The following is a 19057-nucleotide window of genomic DNA, read 5'->3' as shown; positions in this document are numbered from 1 at the left end:
TATTACACAGACATTAAGCGACCGAACACCGACTAGAGGACTTGTAATGCATATTTAAATTTCCTACATGGTTTGACTCACTTAGTATGGAACGAAATAAAAAAAGTCATCTGAAAATTAATAGCCACAACTCTGTGATCTTAGAATAAAAGAGAGATCACACTTTTCCCTTAAAAGGGCCTCGGCCGTGCCCATAGATCACTAATAATTCTAATGACTGAATCTGCTTTCTAATGGAGTCAGGAAATATGATTAATCTAAGTCTATAATATTTTGAAGAAATAATCCCTTTAGGAATGCAGGCATTGTTTGATCAGTTAAGTCTATAATACAATTAATTGCCTGAACTCAGATTTTCTCCCACTCAAACTATAAAAAACAGTGGTAATGAGTCACTTCTTTTATATATTCCCTTAACGTGTGAGATTTGATTTAATTCACAAACACAGGCAAATGTATTTCATTCATCAATAACTCAATCACTGGGTTACAAATTCATCAGGAAGGTGCTCCACCCTGCTGCAGGACCAGAGGCCTGATCACCTGATCGCTTTAGGGACCCCAACACCCAATGAAATGCTTACACACATATTACAAGAACAATCTGAATGTCTGACAGAACAGTGGTTTGTGAACAGGTCAGCTCCTGAGACTTGACATTTGACATGAACGGACATTCAGTGTCTGTTAATCGACTGCCAACATAGTGAAAAAAACCTGTTTGTTGTTTTCAAAGTTTATTATTGTGTGCTGTCATTGGAGATATTCACTCAATTTTTTATTTTATTTTTAGGGTGGACATGAAATCTTTCATTTATGTTGTTCATCTTCATCTTCTCTGGTCTAGTAACATATATGCTTATGGTTACACCTCTGCGGAGATCTTTATATAAAAACCCTTATGTGGATATCAATATTATTCATACAGACCCTGTAGTTGCAGAGATACTCTAATAATTCCAGCCATGTAACATTTAAGCATTGGCCTGGGAAAAGAACCGATTTTAAGAGGTTGAGTCTTAGTTTGACCTTTGGTGTCACTTAGCTTTTTGATAAGGTGATCACATTGTTTGGTAGCTCTAATGAAACTTCTGTCTTTATAGTGTTTTTAAACCGGTTGTTCATTACTGTGTATACTACTGATAGTGTGGACTACTTTTTGAATGTGTGTGTCATTTGTTATTCTGCTGATAAACGGTGAAACTCTGACTCATTAATCTGACTGAACGTGGATGTGTCACCGTTCTCAGGTGTAGAAGATTCTTTCAGCCCAGGAAGTTTGACTTGGATTGGATTTCCCTGTTTCTAGTCGGCCGGAACTTCATTCAATTGTGTATTCATACTCTGCTGCAGGCAGTGATTTATTTTTCGTTTGCTTTACATTGTTTGAATGAAATAAAACTCATAACCAAGCCGCGTGGTTTCATGTTAGATAATAAATGTGTATGAACGTGAAGTAGTTGTGTGAATGTAAAGATTTATTTGATTTGGGTTTCTATTTTATTAGAACGCAGGGCAGGATACGCGACGACCGGGAGGTGTTGTTCGGTCTATATAACTACGCCGCCATCTTACCTTTCCCAGTGTCTGTTCCGGGCTGGTGTGAGTCTGACTGAGGAGGGAGTGGACGTGGGCTCCCCGCTGAAGCTCGACTTTCTTTCTCCATTTCTACGTGTTTTTACCCTCCAGGACCCGAGTGGACGGAGTTGCTTTTGTTGACAAGGGTAGGCTTCCCCATTCTTCAGCTATGGGCTCCGCTCACTTTCTGCCTCTGGTCTTGCCGGTGACTGGCAGCAGGAACGGGGACGGACGGGTTGTTGTGTGCGGGCCGGCCGGGGATGATGCTGCTGCCGCCGCCGCTGCTAGTGAGCCTCTCCCGGCAGATATTTGGGATCTGCCGGTGGCCACCGCCTAAAGGGAAAATCCACATTTTACCGACGACATTCACTGACTTTATCACAGCTCCGGTAACACAGACACCAGCGGGTAGAAGTGGGCAGTAGTTCCACTGCCTCGCGGTTTTATTCCGAACCTTTTTGGAGGTTTAGGAGTAAACGCAACATGTTGTGTCTTCGCTTGTTTCACTAGTTAGCTAACGTTAGCCCGGGTTAGTTAGCTTAACCAACAGTAGCCCAGTTGTGCTGCTGCTCTAGTCGGACTCGCTTGTTTTTGCAGCTGGTTCGGTTTAACAGTTAACACGAGAAGAGACCCCGCTTGTTGAGCCCGGTCTGCGGTGGCCATGTGTTCACATGTACCCATTTAGTCCAGTTAGATAAAGCAGCGGTCTATTGACCTTTACGTAAACATTTCCTTCAAAGTTGAGTTTGAACTTTTATAAAAACTGAAAACTGCTCGAAACTCTGACTTTGAATGAAGCTCGTTGCCGGTGGAATTGGAATTTAAATGTTTCGTCAACGATCATACGCGAGTGAGTTTTTAGTGAAATGTCGGTGCGTGTGTTTTCCAATCGTCCTTTTAAACAAAGACCGACACATTCCTCCCTGAGCCTGGGGAAGACGAGGAGGAGCCACGGTGTGAAATTTGAGTCGCTGGTGTTGGAGTAAAGAAAGTCCGGGCAGCTGTGGAGGAGACGGGGAGAACCACGCTAATATTTGTATGATTGTCTGGATAATGTGTCGATCTATTGTGTGTGGGGGGTTTGGTTTCCTCGCGTTAGTTCCAGCTGCTCAGCCAGATGTGTATGTGTGTGTGTGTGTGTGTGTGTGTGTGTGTGTGTTGAGCAGCTGGGCACGGACCGGCGGGTCACTACGGAGGAAAGTTGGATTCCTCGCTGCTCCTCGCCGCACTGTCGATACTGGAAACCAGCGGACTGGCTGCTTCTGTGGATAAAACTTAATGGTTCTGTGGTTTAAAGGTGCTGAGGGTTGAGATTTGGTTTTACACGTCATTGATTATGTTTTGGTTACATCGGAAATGATGATTTAGATAAAAAACATCGATGTTTATCTGCGTGGATGATGACATCTCATCGGGCGGCTCCCAAATTTGTTTAAATGGCTAAAGCTCTGAAACTACTATACTGTTTATTTTAGATGAGGACGGGGCTGGATCCAATTTTTACTTGCATTTACTGGACCAATAACACAAATCTCTAGTATTTTCATACCACAGAAATCGCTGCATTGACTTTAGGTCTGTCTCAACATGGTTTAAAAAAATCAATCTCCAATCAGATTACACTGTGGAACAAAAACTGACTAACATCATCTTGTCAGCGAAATTTCCTTCAAACAGTGCATTAAATTGTTCTAAAGACGGAAGCGTGGGTGTTGTCTACATCACAGACCGGTAGTGGTTTGTTTTGAGGTGATCCACTTGCGAGGAGGCTGTTGTCATCAACCTCTTTAGTGGTATTGTATTACCGTATAATGTAATCTTTCTGTCTCTTGAATTCACCGTTGTGGTTATTTGTCATACTTGTATTTCTGAGGAACATTTAAAAAAAAATGTTAAAGTAAATCTGAAATTATCAGTATAAGTGTTGATCAATTGGTATTAATAAATGTTCAGTTTAAACTGGTGATTAGATTTTTCTCAAGAAAATACAACATTCAAATTTTTCCTTTTTTAAATATATTTCAATCAATATATAAGCATTTCCAGGGCTCGTGTTTCTCCATGGGCATGTGTTATTGTGCAGTTGAGACACAGACAAAACACTGCAGCGGCTGCAGGCATTGAGCTCATTGTGTTGTTGGCAGCCAGCAGTGAGTGCTGCTGACCCTGCACATTACGTGGCTAACACTGAATCCTGTGGCAGCTCCGTCTCCCTGCTTGTGCTGATAATACAGCTTGTTTGGGTCATTATCTTATGTGCCTGTATTGAAACCACTCTGTGGGCTTTTGTCACCGGGGAGAGAACGGGCTGTGCGGGAGTTTAGATGAGATTTAGTTGAAACTCCTTTTGAAGTCTTGTTCTCAATTTTATTTTTTTTTAACTCAAGGACTTTGTTACCTCTAACAAATTAATTTAGCATGAATTATTTAAATGCCACCTCACACTAGGAGGATAAAATTAAGTCCCAAATGTCTCCGGGCTAAATGAGTGAAATGCAATTAGAAGTGCATTTCATACAGTGATTTATTTTTTTGAAATGGGAATAGAATGCTGTCCTCTGCACACTAGGTAAATATAGAAACTTAACTGACCTTGTTTTTTGGTTGCCAGGCTCAAATTTGCTGACAGAATGAGCATCTTTTCTGTTTAGAAAGTGGAAATAGGATTGGTCTGTTTTGATTGCCATCTATGAATAAATATGGTTTCCAACCCTCCCAGGATTGGTCTATTTAAAGTTCCCACAAATTAAAAAAGGAAAGGAGAAGACAATACTCACAGGGCAGCAGTGAGGACGAGGATTTTTTATTTGTGTGACAGCATCTGTCATTGTTTTCTTGTGCCTGAAGGTGTTCAAAAACTCAAAATTTCACTTAGAGCTCACAGCCTTTTATAAATTTGTGCTTAGCTAGCTCCTCGTGTTTTTAGATATTTAAACTCTAAAGACGCTTTAGACTTTGCAGGAGTCATTGTGGACATGGAATAACGAGCTGGTGACTTATTATTTTTTAATGAAGTTGTCTCATGATACTTGTCAGTCATTTGGCTTAGTGCCTAATCTTGACAGAGATGACCTCTGTGCAATTAAGCAAGAGCCACATGTGGGAAATCCTGATGGTTCAACGAGCCAAGTTTGCCTTAGTATGTGAGAGCAATCAAGATTTTTATTTTCTTACTTTTTACATAATTATCCTGATGATCCATACTGCACAAGCCAAGATTGACTATCTGACTCTTGTGACTGCTATGTCACTCATTACTCATCTGGTTTGAGTCATATGGCTGAAACTGGATCAGGCACAACTCTACATATTGGATTTCACATGTGGCTTCAAAGAAAGAAACCTCTTTTTAGATTCTTGTGGTTCGGCTGCAAGCCTGATATCTAGGAACACTCTTCCTGTAATGACTTTTTGTTTTAAGAGTCAGATTCTTGACTTTAGGGTAAGGCGGCCATTTGTGACTCTCAATTGAAGACCAGACTTTTCTCGTTCGGCCTTCAAAAAAAGCTATCGTCGGCTCAGTTCCCAAAGCCAGATGTAAAAGACCACATTTTCCACCAGTCTGAATGATAAATGGTTCCACTGTGCACTTTGATTGTACGTTTGATTTTTCTGCAGCCTTGTATGGGACATATGGCTCCCATTAGGGCAGGGCTGGGTTATGTGAGGGCAGGCCTGCACAGCTCTGGAGGATGGCGTGTGAACAGCGAGTTTGAGTTGGTGTGTTTGTGGTTAGAAGCAGCAGTTTTGGAGCCTGACTCAAGATAGTGTTTTAATGACACAGCCGAGTTGTGTGGTGTGGGTGTGCGAGGAGGGAAGTAATTCAGAGCAGTGGTTCAGTTGTCCTTGAATTAATCTGTATATTGATGACCATTTAATACCACAAACTCCTACACATCGGCTTTTCCTCATGCCAGACTGATTTGTACTATTATGTGCTATACTTGTTTTTTTTTCTCAGCCTTTTAGTATTCTCTTTGAGCTTTATCATTTTTAATTTGATTCCATTATATTCTTGTTCTAGACATAATATATTATACGTATGGTATAGAGCATTTTAAAGTTGAGATAACAAGTCCTCAGGAAAACAAAATGTAAACCTTTAAATCACCAACTGTAGTGTCTAAATAACCATTTGTTGGCTTTTTGCTTTTGGAGCCTATACTCATGAATATCTTTTAGACTGTTAAATATTGGCATATAACTCAAACACCAAATCACATTTGATCTTAAGCAGAAATTAAAGAACATGAAATACTTGTATGAATCTGAAGGGGTTAGTAGGGCTCATTAAAACAAAAGAACAATCATATTTAAATTGATCCTCATTTAACTGATCCGATACTGACTCACAAAATCCTGAGCTAGATCTTTTGATGTATGACTGTTACAGTCTTTAAAGATTTACTATCACTTGTCTCATGTAGTCATTCGTCTTACGCAGCAAGATCTGTCCACATGAGACAAAGGGGGCGGTCGTAGCTCACTGAAGCCATCACAAAGCCTAGAGGCAGATGTCTGGTTGGATTTTAGTCTTAAGAACTCTAAAGAACTGGTCGAAGCAAAGCTAAAAGCCAATGAAGGTGAATAAGTGAGAAAAGAACACTAATGTGAAAGTATTGATTGAGACATCACCCAGATACTTGAAATGCAGAACCATCTGATCAAAAAGCCTCCTAAATTAACATCTAAATTTATGTTTTTAATACACAGAAGCAGGGCATGGCAACTTAATGAAATGTATCGAAAGAAACATTTATAACCTCTAACCAACCTAATTTTGCACATGTCGGTTAATACTTTCCCCAATGCGTGCATTCACGCGCTGTTTCCGCTACGTTCCGTGTGGTATCACCCTGCTCCTCCCTCCACACTCCCCTGATGACCTGAGCTCACATTACACGTTAACAATAAACACCAACACTAATCAGAAGTTATTAGGACACGTAGGCTACAGGACTTAAAGTTTACCTTGTGTATGTTTGATTCACTCTAACGTTTAGGAGACACGTATTTAAACACATTGAAAAAAAATTCACTACGGTGGAGGAGCACTTGTACAATGTCCTTAATACATTAGCTGAGTCTTTTATATCCTTGTTAAAAAGCACAGTATTGGTGCTAGGCGATAAAGCCAACAATTATATTGCAAAAAAAATGTTCATGTCTGTCAATAGTAACAATCATTTTACATATCTGAGGTAGATCAATTTTGTGTTATACCTCCTCACTGTGCTGGCACACAATGGATAAGCGTATCGATATCTATTGGACTTCTGTTATTGCAAAATGTGATATGTGAGAAGACCTGAGGGGTGTCTCTTGATCAAGTTGATCAGATGACTTATTCAGACAGCCTATTCACAGCCGAGTGTTTTCTTTGAAACTAGACCAAAAGTAGATCAATTCTGAAGACAGGATACCTCTCAGATATCGACTGTAACATTGTTAGGCATTATTATGTCATTGACCACAGGCAGATAGATATAAGACTCTTTTTCTGGGGGATGTAATTATTCATCTAACTCAGTAGTTAGATGTAAATTGTTACAGGGGATGGGTGTATGTTGTATTATATTCTACTACTTTATTTTGTGAATAATACCCTGACTGTCAAATTTCTGCAGACCACAGTTACCTGACCTATTAAATAGTATTTCTCGCAGCAATTTTTTCACCTTTTTTTATTTTACAGGCACTGACCTCAGAGTTGCTGCTGTCACTAACAACATCTGACCTTAGTGCAGTAACACAGCTGCATTGAGCCCTGGGGCAAAAAGTGGCTGCTCAGAATGTGATTCTCTTTAGCTGCTTTCAGACGTGCACTGAACTCCGCACTTCCTCCGTATTTACTCCGGAGGAGGGGCATGTGCTAACGCAAATGTCCAAGTGAGATGCTCTGCGGTGTCGGCAGACTTTCTTTGCCTGGCCCCCTCGTATAATGTCTGTAGAAATCCAGGAGAAGTGTTGTGTGAATACAGAGAGGGATTCCCTGCTGGATTCACCACGAGCGGGGTGGGGGGGGTTGGCGGTTCAAACACGCAAAGGACGCAAACATTTAAAAAACAAAAAGAAAACATCTCCCTGCGAAAAAGATATGTGAAGAGAGTTTGTGGTGATAAGAGCTAGAGCCAGTGTCTGTGTGATGTAAACAAAATCTCGTGATCTACACAGCAGAGTTAATACGTCACTTCCTGTCTCTGCCTGCTGCACCCAACTGCTCCACCTCTTGCATGAATAATGCTGAGGATTTGTTGCTGTTGTTCAGCGTCTGTGCAGCGAACCACCCGCTGTGTTGTGCATGTGTGAAAGGCAAACTTTGGGTAAACGCTGCAGCCAATTCTCCAGATTTTACCCGCAGGTCATGTCTGAAAACAGCTATACACTGACTTTCAGTGGGGACAACTGAGAAATAATCCTACACGAGCTGTTTTTGTGGGGATGAAAGTAGGTTACTTAAATTCACACTATTGCATAGAAACATGGCCGGACCGTCTTGTAGTAAATTATTTTTGCGTTAATGCGTTTTGAACAGTGCTAAAGAGATTTGATGTCAACAACGTAGAGCTGTGGTACATATTTTTTTTTTTGCCATACCCTTATCACTTTTCTCTTAGTTCTTACAACATGTCCAAACTGGTATACCGTGACTGAATGGGGTTTGGTCTACATTCATCATGGAGGACTCATCTTTGAGTAACTACAGATACACTTGAAAGGGTCTGACTAAAGAGTCTCTGACTCAGGGACCACAGCCCCACTTTCTCATTTGAGTTATTTTCCTAGTGTTTTTTGTGTGTTACTGTCATGACATATATCTATGAGTTTGAATTGAAAAAAACATTTTCTGACTTTATCCCCTCTTGCTCGCTTGCTCTACCTCTCTGCTGCCATTGCCAGTGTTTACTTTCCTGGAGAGTGTGGTTTCAGCTTCAAAGCCAGTGCAGGAATGCGTATGTCCTCCTCCCCCCTCCTGCCTCTTTTCTCTCCACCCAATGCTCCACTTCCCCCTGTCCTTCCTCACCTAAATAGTAGCTAGCTGCTAAACTTAATGAAGGCTTTGTGTGCGAGCTGCTGCTGTTTGGATGGCTGGTGTGAACAGAGGAGGAAATCCAAGAAAGGGAGGAGGCAGGAAAGGAAAGAAGGCCCAGGAAACTTACTTGTCTGGACTGCTTCATTTTAACAAAACACCTCAGAAAAAACACACACAAACAATTGGCCTTAATCTCTGCTATGATCACTTTGTTTTAAAATAAAATGTCTTGTGTTTGATTGGAAAGAAAGTAGATCGGCAGTGTAGAGAGCAAAGGCGAGCTGTGACTGGGGTAGTTGCCCTAATTGCCTTTTTTTCTCCGTTTCAGATCAGGAAGCTGTGTTGGTCGCGGTTTGAGAACGGAACATGGCTTCCCAGGGTGAGTTCATATTTTTCAGAAATGACCTATTTACTCTCTAGCTTCTATTTAATCATTTCTCTGCATATTTGACACACACACACACACAGTGTGTTTAAACTTTGCTGCTGTTCCAAACTGCCTCTTCTCCTGGTGCAGATCTTTTTCTCATTAGAGCAAAGTGAATTAGTTATTGATTTCAGTTTAGTGTGAAATCAAACTTCATGCTCAAATGGTGAAATGGCAGGTTAGAGTGAGATAGAAATCTATCCTGTGCATTCAGAGACTGTTGGTACTCTGCTTATTAAATAACATTGTTAATACAGTATTTTGAACCATCCTTTTTACAAAATACTTTTGCTGGATAGGACAAGTGCAATTAAATTTCTGACAGTTATTGTGTAGACCATTTATTTCTCCCGCAACACTGTTCCAAAGAAATTATAAAGCTGACAATACCGGTTCCTCTGCATTATGTCATTATTGTCATCTGCTGCATCATGGACTGCATCAAGTTTTTCTAGTGGATAACCACATAGCTTCTCTGCTCATTGGTTGTAGTCAACTATTGGCTGTGTCTTGCGTAGCATTTTACTCTTCTGGTTCCTGCCTGTCACCATTTACAAATTTTCTTCACCTTGGTAAACAACAAATTACAAGTGCAAGATGGCCAACATTTTTATTTGGACAAAGATTTGGATCATGCAAACAGTCTTCCCATGTCTGACTGCTTTTTATGATATTTTCTTTGCAGGGAATTTGCAATTCTAAAACACTATTTTACAGATCGCTGCTGTCCAAGATAATTGTGATTGGTCTAAAGAATCTAACAAGCCAGAGCCTTTTTCCCTCGATAGAAGAATTGAACAAGCTATTTTTCCATTTGTTGATGCACACTTTCTAATACGCCTGTCTCTTACAGCTGATCTGATGGAGCTGGACATGGCCATGGAGCCAGACCGTAAGGCAGCAGTCAGTCACTGGCAACAACAGTCCTACCTGGACTCAGGCATCCATTCAGGTGCCACCACAACTGCTCCCTCCCTCAGTGGGAAGGGCAACCCTGAGGAAGACGATGTCGACAACCAGGTTATGTATGAGTGGGAGCAGGGCTTCAACCAGAACTTCTCCCAGGACCAAGTACAAGGTAAGTTGTGATACACTCCTTTTGATAATAGGAGAAAGAGCTGTTCACTGCACATGGAATCTTGGAGCTTAAAACCTAATATAACAAAACAACTGATGGTCCCTCTTTTCCAGATATAGATGGTCAGTATGCCATGACACGTGCACAGCGGGTGCGTGCGGCAATGTTCCCAGAGACTCTTGAGGAGGGCATGCAGATCCCCTCGACACAGTTTGATGCAGCAAACCCCACCAATGTCCAGAGGCTGGCAGAGCCATCGCAAATGCTCAAACACGCCGTGGTCAATCTGATCAATTATCAAGATGACGCTGAATTGGCAACCAGAGCCATACCAGAACTCACCAAACTTCTCAACGATGAAGACCAGGTACTTGTCCATTGTGAAAGTATCTCCTGGATTTAGCTCTTGTTTTTTCTTACTATCATCCCATAACGTTCGTGTCTGTCTCCTCCAGGTCGTAGTAAACAAAGCTGCAGTGATGGTCCACCAGCTTTCAAAGAAAGAGGCTTCTCGCCACGCCATCATGCGCTCCCCACAGATGGTGTCTGCTATTGTCAGGACCATGCAGAACACAAACGATGTAGAGACGGCTCGCTGTACCGCGGGAACACTGCACAACCTTTCCCATCACAGAGAGGGTCTGCTGGCCATCTTCAAGTCTGGAGGAATACCTGCTCTAGTTAAAATGCTTGGGTATGTGAAAGGACGATGTGAGGATAGTTTGTTTCTTTTATTTAATTTACTATTGCTCACCTGTACAGAAAGCAACGTTTTTTTTTTTTTTACGTGATTTTCTGATTCTCAGTTAATGGTTACTCTCTGACTCCGCTGTCTATCAACTGTGACAGAGATTTAGTTGTGCATCTTTTCCAGTGGCACAGTAATCTAATAATCTGTCTGTCCTGCAGTTCACCAGTGGACTCTGTCCTGTTCTACGCTATCACCACCCTCCACAACCTCCTCCTGCACCAGGAAGGAGCCAAGATGGCTGTCCGTCTAGCTGGTGGTCTACAGAAAATGGTGGCTCTACTCAACAAGACCAATGTCAAATTCCTGGCCATCACCACTGACTGTCTCCAGATACTGGCCTACGGCAACCAGGAAAGCAAGGTGAATAGCAGGATTTTGACATTTCAAGACAACAGCTCTCCACAGTGGCCATCATGAGAACATTCAAACCCCTAATGTTTTACATGTGTTCTGTTTGTGTAGTTGATAATCCTGGCCAGTGGTGGCCCTCAGGCATTGGTCAACATCATGAGGACCTACACCTATGAGAAGCTGCTGTGGACCACAAGCCGAGTTCTCAAAGTGCTGTCAGTCTGCTCCAGTAACAAGCCTGCCATTGTAGAAGCTGGTACGTCTCAAACAATCGAGAGAATATCATGCTACTGTTATTATAGATTTATTGTTTTTGTACATTCATGAGTTCTTCCTTTTGGCTTATTTTAAATGTATTTATCATCTCAACCACTGCAGCAAACAACAATAACAGAAAATATATTGATTTGTGATAACGCTAACATGTTACTTTTTGGTAACTAATTCTCTCCATGTTCCAGGAGGCATGCAGGCTCTGGGGCTCCACCTGACAGACCCCAGCCAGAGACTGGTCCAGAACTGTCTCTGGACTCTCAGGAACTTATCAGATGCTGCCACCAAACAGGTGATGAGAACTGTCCCTTGTACTAACACTGAAGCAGAAGTCATTATGTGGGGTATCGGGCAACATTACTGAGCAGATGCCTATACAGACAACTTCCCAGTCTTTCCTTGCATGTTAACATAACTGTGTATCTCTACAGGAGGGAATGGAGGGTCTGCTGGGAACCCTGGTTCAGCTGCTCGGCAGTGATGACATTAATGTGGTGACCTGTGCTGCTGGTATTCTGTCTAACCTGACCTGTAACAACTACAAGAACAAGATGATGGTCTGTCAGGTGAGGAGACACACCGCACATACACAGTTCATATTTTAAAAAAATTCTAATATGATTGAGACAGTAAGATTGAATGTGTGATGTATCATTAATGTGTCTCTCTGTAGGTTGGAGGTATTGAGGCGTTGGTGCGCACAGTGCTCCGGGCAGGAGACAGAGAAGACATCACAGAGCCAGCAATTTGTGCCCTGCGTCACCTCACATCTCGACACCAGGACGCTGAGATGGCACAGAATGCTGTGAGACTGCACTACGGTCTGCCTGTGGTTGTCAAATTACTACATCCGCCGTCACACTGGCCTCTCATTAAGGTACACACACAGACGCGCACAGACTTGCCAGCAGCAGTCTGCCACATAAGCTGTTCTTCGTACTGTCAGACAGTTATTTGGCTGTACTTTTAGTGCACTGAAGCATTCTACACTTAACCAAACATTGAAGCCAAAATAATGGGCCAAACCTGGCTTTAAAGGCTCAGTATTGTAGTGGAGCTGGCTACTGACCCATGTTGGCAGCAGATCTCCTTTGGGCCTCTCAGGGTTGAATGTTTTGTGCAATAAAAATGCACTGACTCACTGCTGTAAGTTGCAAATCCCTGCTTGTTCTGTGCCCAGTCCAATGTAGAGACCGCAAAGTGCACCTGAGTGACATCATCAGGTCTATAATATATGGTATTTGTTGTTATTGACCACTAAAATCAGTATTAGTACAATTTGTCCCTCGACTGAGACAAATTGTTTCACCTGTGGTCTGGCAGAGGGAATCAAGAGAGAATTAGGATGTTGCAATTCAACATATGTGAATACAAACCTGTATTTGAAAACGTAGCTTTTTACTGTGATCCCTGATCAGCTGTAAAGCTAACTACCTAAAGTTGGCATTTAAATAACATGTAACTGTTTCTCCATCAGGCGACAGTTGGTCTGATCCGTAATCTGGCTCTGTGCCCTGCAAACCACTCTCCTCTGAGGGAGCAGGGAGCCATCCCCAGACTGGTTCAGCTGCTGGTCAGAGCACACCAAGACACACAGAGACGCACCAGCATGGGAGGCACACAGCAGCAGTTTGTGGTGAGAGCTCGCACGAACACACATGTCCATAACTAAACCAGCATGGCATAATGGAACACATAGTCCAGTGGTGCCATGTTTCATCAAAGTGTTTCCTACAGTTTGAACTTGACTAATTGTGTTGTAGGAGGGAGTTCGTATGGAGGAGATAGTGGAGGGCTGCACAGGAGCACTTCACATCCTGGCCAGAGATGTCCACAACAGAATAGTCATCAGAGGACTAAACACCATTCCACTCTTTGTACAGGTACAATAATGCTTTTTTCACACAGTCAACCCAAATAATATTGAGAATGAGGAGCTTGAACTGCTCTGAAGATTTCAAGATGTTATAAACTTGATAATTGTCAGAAGCAAATTAATGGGGAAAATGGATCTAAATATTTGTAATATAGGGGTAGTTTTAAAAATCATGACTTTTTCCATGGTCAGTAAAGAAGAGTTTCTTGTGCTGTCTGCTGTGTCATCACATTCATTGTTGCATCCCTGAACTTGTGGTCTGCAGCAGCACAATACTGTGCAGCCTGAGTTTTGCTGAGCATCCTGTCTGTATTTGTGTGCAGCTGCTGTATTCTCCCATTGAGAACATCCAGCGTGTAGCAGCAGGCGTCCTGTGTGAGCTGGCTCAGGACAAAGAGGCTGCTGAGGCCATCGAGGCAGAGGGAGCCACTGCGCCACTCACAGAGCTCTTGCACAGCCGCAACGAAGGAGTTGGTATGTGAACAACACATTTACATACTGCAGTCATTCACATACTGGCTACTCTTGAACTCCACAGATGTTCAGAGTGAGTCCCACTGGGAAATGTCTGGTTATGTTTGTATAAAACACTGTCACTTAGAAAAAACTGTTCTGGACTCATGGCAGTACCCCCTATGATGGCTTCATTATTCTGTTATTTATAGCAAGTGTATTTTTGACACGCCACATAAACGTGACTAATCTATAAACCCCTCGTCTTCCTCCAGCCACCTACGCTGCAGCAGTTTTGTTCCGTATGTCTGAGGACAAACCCCAGGACTACAAGAAACGCCTCTCAGTAGAACTCACCAGCTCGCTCTTCAGGACAGAACCAATGGCCTGGAACGAGGTGCGACACGTTTAAAATCACCTCTGGTGTTTAAAGCAGGATGTTTGTGCACAAAACGCTCAGATATTTAAAGTTAACTTTGGTGCAGAAATGTCTGTGCTCTATTACAAACGGTTGCCTCCTGCTCATCTTTGTGTGTGTCTGTTGCTCTGTAGACTGGAGACCTGGGTTTGGACATCGGAGCACAGGGAGATCATCTGGGCTACAGACAGGAAGGTAAGTCATCTCACCTCCGGCTTGGGGGGGGGCGCTCTAACACATGGGGGACAAGTCAGGAATGTCAGAGCTGTTGTCAGTGCCTTTGAATTCAGGCTAATTATGTCCTATGAGTTCCTATAAACCCATGGAACTCTTATTCCCCTTTACATCTAAATTTTGTCAGTCCACTGACGGAGCTCTTTCTGTCCTTGTTATTACTGCAGATAACAGGATTGGTTGTAACAGGTCATGATAGACAGAGAACCACAGACAGTGAAGAAGGGCAGTAATACTTAATTTCTCCCTGTGGTCAGTCAGCACAACACAGGTGGCTCTAACACATGCAATACTGCAGCTCTTAGTTGTCACATTTGTCAGTCATCTGAATGTTACCAGTGTAGCAGGACCTTGGACTGTGTACTGCTCAATAAGCTGAGGGGCCTGCGTTGGCTGTTTAATTTACAGCGCTCTCTCTCTCTCAGCACTAACAGCTTTAATTGGCTCTCAGTCCGACTAATGAAAGAATGACCTGGTCACTGCAGATGTTTTTCTGTCTGTGGGACCAAAGTAAACGTGGTGAACTGGACCACGAGTTCAGCTAACTTCAGTTCAAAGTCTTTTTGAAGGGAGTTGAGCAGTAGATCAGAGGAAGGGCGTGTGCTGTGTTGCTGTGTAGTGTGGATTGATCATACTACTGTGTGACCGCTTGGTTTGTTAACATGCTTCTAACAACTGCTCTGCTTCCCCTGCTTCTCCTCCATCCACTCCTCCCCCAGACCCAAGCTACCGTTCCTTCCATTCAGGGGGTTACGGAGGGGACACGATGGGCATGGAGCCCATGATGGACCACGATCTGGGTGGAGGCCACCACCCGGGCCAGGACTATCCCCCAGTTGAGGGGCTGCCTGACCTGGGACACGCCCAGGAACTGATAGAGGGCCTGCCACCCGGCGACTCCAACCAACTGGCCTGGTTTGATACCGACCTGTAAATACCAAGAACAACATTAAACTACTCTTTCTACTAGGTAAGAATATCTGCAGTCCCTCTGTGGCCTTGTGTTAGCTGACATGAGAGGGAGCCATTTCCTGTGCCGATAAAGCAGAGGCACAGGAGGGAGGTTTAGTGTCTGGATAAAATGGCTGAGGGGGGAGGAGAGTGGATTTACTCACGGAGGCTGCTGCATGGTCACACTGCTCCTAATTGCAACGCTGTGTGATGTGGTGTGTGTGATGTTTGATCTGTGTGTGTGGTCTTTACCGAGGCTGCACTCGGTCTCCTTCCTCTCACCTCTGGTTTTTCCCCTCATTCCTTGTCTGCTCCACTCATGCCTCTCCTCCCTCTTGCAGCTGTATCATGTGATCTGGATGAACCTGCATTGTGATTCGCCCACATGGAGGAGGCGGGGTTTCAGAAAGTGCCTGAAGATGACTCAACAACAGCAAGCAGAGTTTCCTGTCTATGGGAACTCCATTGGGACAAACAAGATTTAAGTGCGGTTCTGTTCTGGTCTCTCAGCCTGACGGGGGGCTGACATCAAATCGTGACATGACACATGGATTCTGATCTCAACAATTGATTTTCAAAAACCCTTTTTATGTATTTTGTTTTTCATTTTTACTTCTTTCACTTGTTTTACTTTTTTATTGTTTTCCTCAAGTCTGTAATTGTACAAACTGGTTCTAGTTTGCTTTTTTCATTATTCAGAATTATGATACTCATCTCTTGTTTTTGCAGTCCCTTGTATTTTAAGTCTGATAGTGTTGAGTTTTTTTTAGTGGTAATGCTCCATTAAAGTAAAGAATCTGATCACATTTTAAATGGTGTCCAAACACTAAAGTTAATCAGTTGAATTGTATTCTGATGATCAAGTGTAACATTGTGTAGCTTTTGTATAAAAAACATGAATTGGAAATCATGGTCCAAATATCAAGCTATTTTCTTGCTTTAAAGGTGGACACTGACGTGTCTCTGCTGTTCCAAAGGGGGTGTAGCTGACTAAAGCTGGAGGGGTGGAGGAGGGCTTTTACTGGTCTGCTGTTACTAAGGGGAGGGGTAGTGGGAGGAGCTGGTTGCTGTAGCCTGCTGTGTTCTGAAACAATAAAATGGACTGTCATTTCACCTGGACGCCTCCACGTCTCATTTCACCTACACCCTAGAGCCAGGAGGACGGGTTGCACAAGGAGACACTATGAGATAAATATGTCTACCGATCTTTTGACTAAATCCTACAAGTGAGTCCACAGCAGAGATCATGGGTTATGGTAGAAATGCAATTATGAGTTTCCTTCTAAATCTCACCAAGTCAGATGATTCTGAATAACTATAAAAAAAGATGGACGACACGTCTCCACTTCCTCCCACTATCCAGAGATGAAGCCAAAAAATCCTTGATACAAACGTTGCCATCTTGCAGCGATGGCATCATCTGGACAAGTCTTACCGATGGTAAGGTCGTACACTCTAAAAACTGTTGTTTAGTCTAAAAAAAAATTAACGCACCAGTTTGCGTTGATCTTTTTGAGTTTTTGGCAAATTATCTTTAACCAACATTGAGTTAGGGGAATTAGCTTTTCATCTGCAATCAAAGGTATTTTGAATCGCTACTTACTTAAAAATTGTTACAATAAACAATAGTTTTCAGGTTGGTTACTCATTAAAATTAAGTTGTTCCAAGTACTTTTTCCAAGTTATTGAGAAGGACTTTTAAAGTGTTTTGTACTTGATTTCAATGATAATGAACACAGGTTTTTGAGTTGACGATATTGTAACCTTTAAGAAAAAAATAATTGATTCAACAACATTGTTTGGCATTTAACTTTTTTTTATTTTGAACTGCAGTTCAATTGAACAGTGAACATTTCTATGCATAAAACCGACAATCATTTCCGACAAGTAAACCGACAATCATTTCCAAAACACAAAAACTAGCGTTTCCTCTGTAGGCTAAAATAACTTTCTTTGAAAATCTTTAAATAACCGTTAAGACAATATTTCTTGCACATAAACCATATCTCAGGCAACTTGACAGAGAAACAACCACATATAACACACAAATAACACAGTGCCTTGTGTTCCCTATAATTTCACACTCTCAAACAAATCCTCAGAAAATAGCGTTCTTGAGATTGGTCACTTTTGCACTGGTTCTCAGTCCATCAAGTCCGAGGAACAGTTTCTGAAAAACCTAAAACGTTGATTTAAGCTCCTTCCGATAACTCAGATTCAGGGCATATATTGTGCCCATGAGCAAAGCACAGCAACTTGGCATGTCCTTTCCCACCAGGATTTTTGGCTCCCTCAACCACGATGGTTGCTGACTTCTGGTCCGATCCTGGGGTCAACTGCTTATCACCAATAATGGCAATATTCATCACTTGCATATGAGAAACCTGTGTCTGTGTTCAGAGATCTTACTATCTAGATAACCAATAGTTTCCTCAGTGTGAACGTGACTCACAACAAGCTCAACTATATCTTTGAGTACTAGAAGTACTTCCCATGCTGGTTCACCCTCAGGGATTTTTGATCCAATTATGAGGGGCAGGAATCGCAGCAATGACCAGTTTTCATGGGCGTTCCCTCCGACACTTTTCTTTGCTGCAAAAGTCAAAGGGATCTGCTGTGGAGCATCAGTCTTGTCTGACCATTTGTAAGGGAATGTTTTGATGCATTTGTTGAGTTCATCAAGGTTGAAGTATTTATTTTTGATAAACACTTGAAGACAGAGAGCAAGTTCTCTGGGAACCACACCCTCAAACAGATCATGCAACAAATCAGGTGGGTAACCTGACAAAACATTGAAATGCTTCAGATTCTCTGTTTCTCAAATGCTGACCGTGATGTTCAAAAAACTCCTTTTCTGTGGAGATTGCACTGTTACTGCAACACTGGCAAGTAAAAGAGAGACTTTCTACACATCTCACTCTTTCCTGAGTTTCCTGAGAGTGATTCCTTGATAGATGTGATCTCAGGCTACCCCATGTTTTGAAGGAAGAGAAACAATCTTGGTGAAGACATGGCAGTGATTGCCCCCCATGACCATGGTGTAGCCTGTAATGTTTTAGCAACTCTGTTTTTGAAGAGGCTCCAAATTTACACATTTTGCAACCCCAGCTCATTATTTTTTTTACAAATGGGCCAACTTATTAAAACACTAATCAAAATAGAATGACATAGTAAGCCTATCTTGGATACAATTGTTAATGCAAAGTCTTTATGTCAAGTAGATAAATGTAGGTCTTGATATTTTATCCCTAAAATGAAATGTAATGCAGCCTTTAAAACTACGAAAAATACAAAGTTGTTATATCACAGCAGTAACCAATATCTAAAATCATTTATACTACAAATATCACACCTAACATCTCTTTTGGCATGTGCAATAGCCATAAAAACAACACTGAATTAAATGAGCAAGAAAGACAAAAAAGAAACTCCACTAATTTCACCCCTCTCACAGAACTTTCCACTTTCCAAAGGCTGGTAATTTGTAGTTAAATAAACAAGAGATAATGCTTTCTCTTTCCACAGCATAAATGAAAAGACCCCTCTTGCTGAGCAGATGCGTAAAATGAAACTTTATCATTTGTATCCCTTGCTGAGTTACATTAAATGGTATGATGGCCTGCTAAATATGAAT

The 19057-nt window shown here is 42.1% G+C and overlaps 1 protein-coding gene across 2 annotated transcripts; it reads left to right on the top strand.

Moving 5' to 3' along the window:
* The first annotated feature begins 1569 nt into the window (after positions 1-1569).
* On the top strand, positions 1570-16536 carry ctnnb1 (catenin (cadherin-associated protein), beta 1). Of its 2 annotated transcripts, XM_035163735.2 has the most exons (17): positions 1570-1724; positions 8940-8990; positions 9892-10116; positions 10230-10483; positions 10572-10810; positions 11026-11227; positions 11330-11474; positions 11680-11783; positions 11923-12057; positions 12165-12368; positions 12969-13127; positions 13255-13374; positions 13691-13841; positions 14096-14217; positions 14373-14433; positions 15192-15442; positions 15765-16536. In XM_035163735.2, the coding sequence occupies exons 2-16, from the start codon at positions 8978-8980 to the stop codon at positions 15404-15406; spliced, it is 2349 nt and encodes a 782-aa protein (XP_035019626.1). In that variant the 5' UTR covers positions 1570-1724; positions 8940-8977; the 3' UTR covers positions 15407-15442; positions 15765-16536. The 2 variants fall into 2 exon arrangements, with proteins under 2 accessions (XP_035019626.1, XP_035019627.1); XM_035163736.2 differs by lacking the exon at positions 15192-15442.
* Positions 16537-19057: the final 2521 nt, after the last annotated feature.

This window comes from Hippoglossus stenolepis, chromosome 8 (assembly GCF_022539355.2).
Source record: "Hippoglossus stenolepis isolate QCI-W04-F060 chromosome 8, HSTE1.2, whole genome shotgun sequence".
Lineage (NCBI taxonomy): Eukaryota > Metazoa > Chordata > Actinopteri > Pleuronectiformes > Pleuronectidae > Hippoglossus > Hippoglossus stenolepis.
This window is presented reverse-complemented; position numbering and strand designations above follow the sequence as displayed.

Excerpts from the sequence above, each read along its gene's own strand:
- ctnnb1 (XM_035163735.2), top strand. Across the intron at positions 10,811-11,025 it reads GCTCTAGTTAAAATGCTTGG|TTCACCAGTGGACTCTGTCC; the intron begins GTATGTGAAAGG and ends TCTGTCCTGCAG. Across the intron at positions 11,475-11,679 it reads GCCTGCCATTGTAGAAGCTG|GAGGCATGCAGGCTCTGGGG; the intron begins GTACGTCTCAAA and ends TCCATGTTCCAG.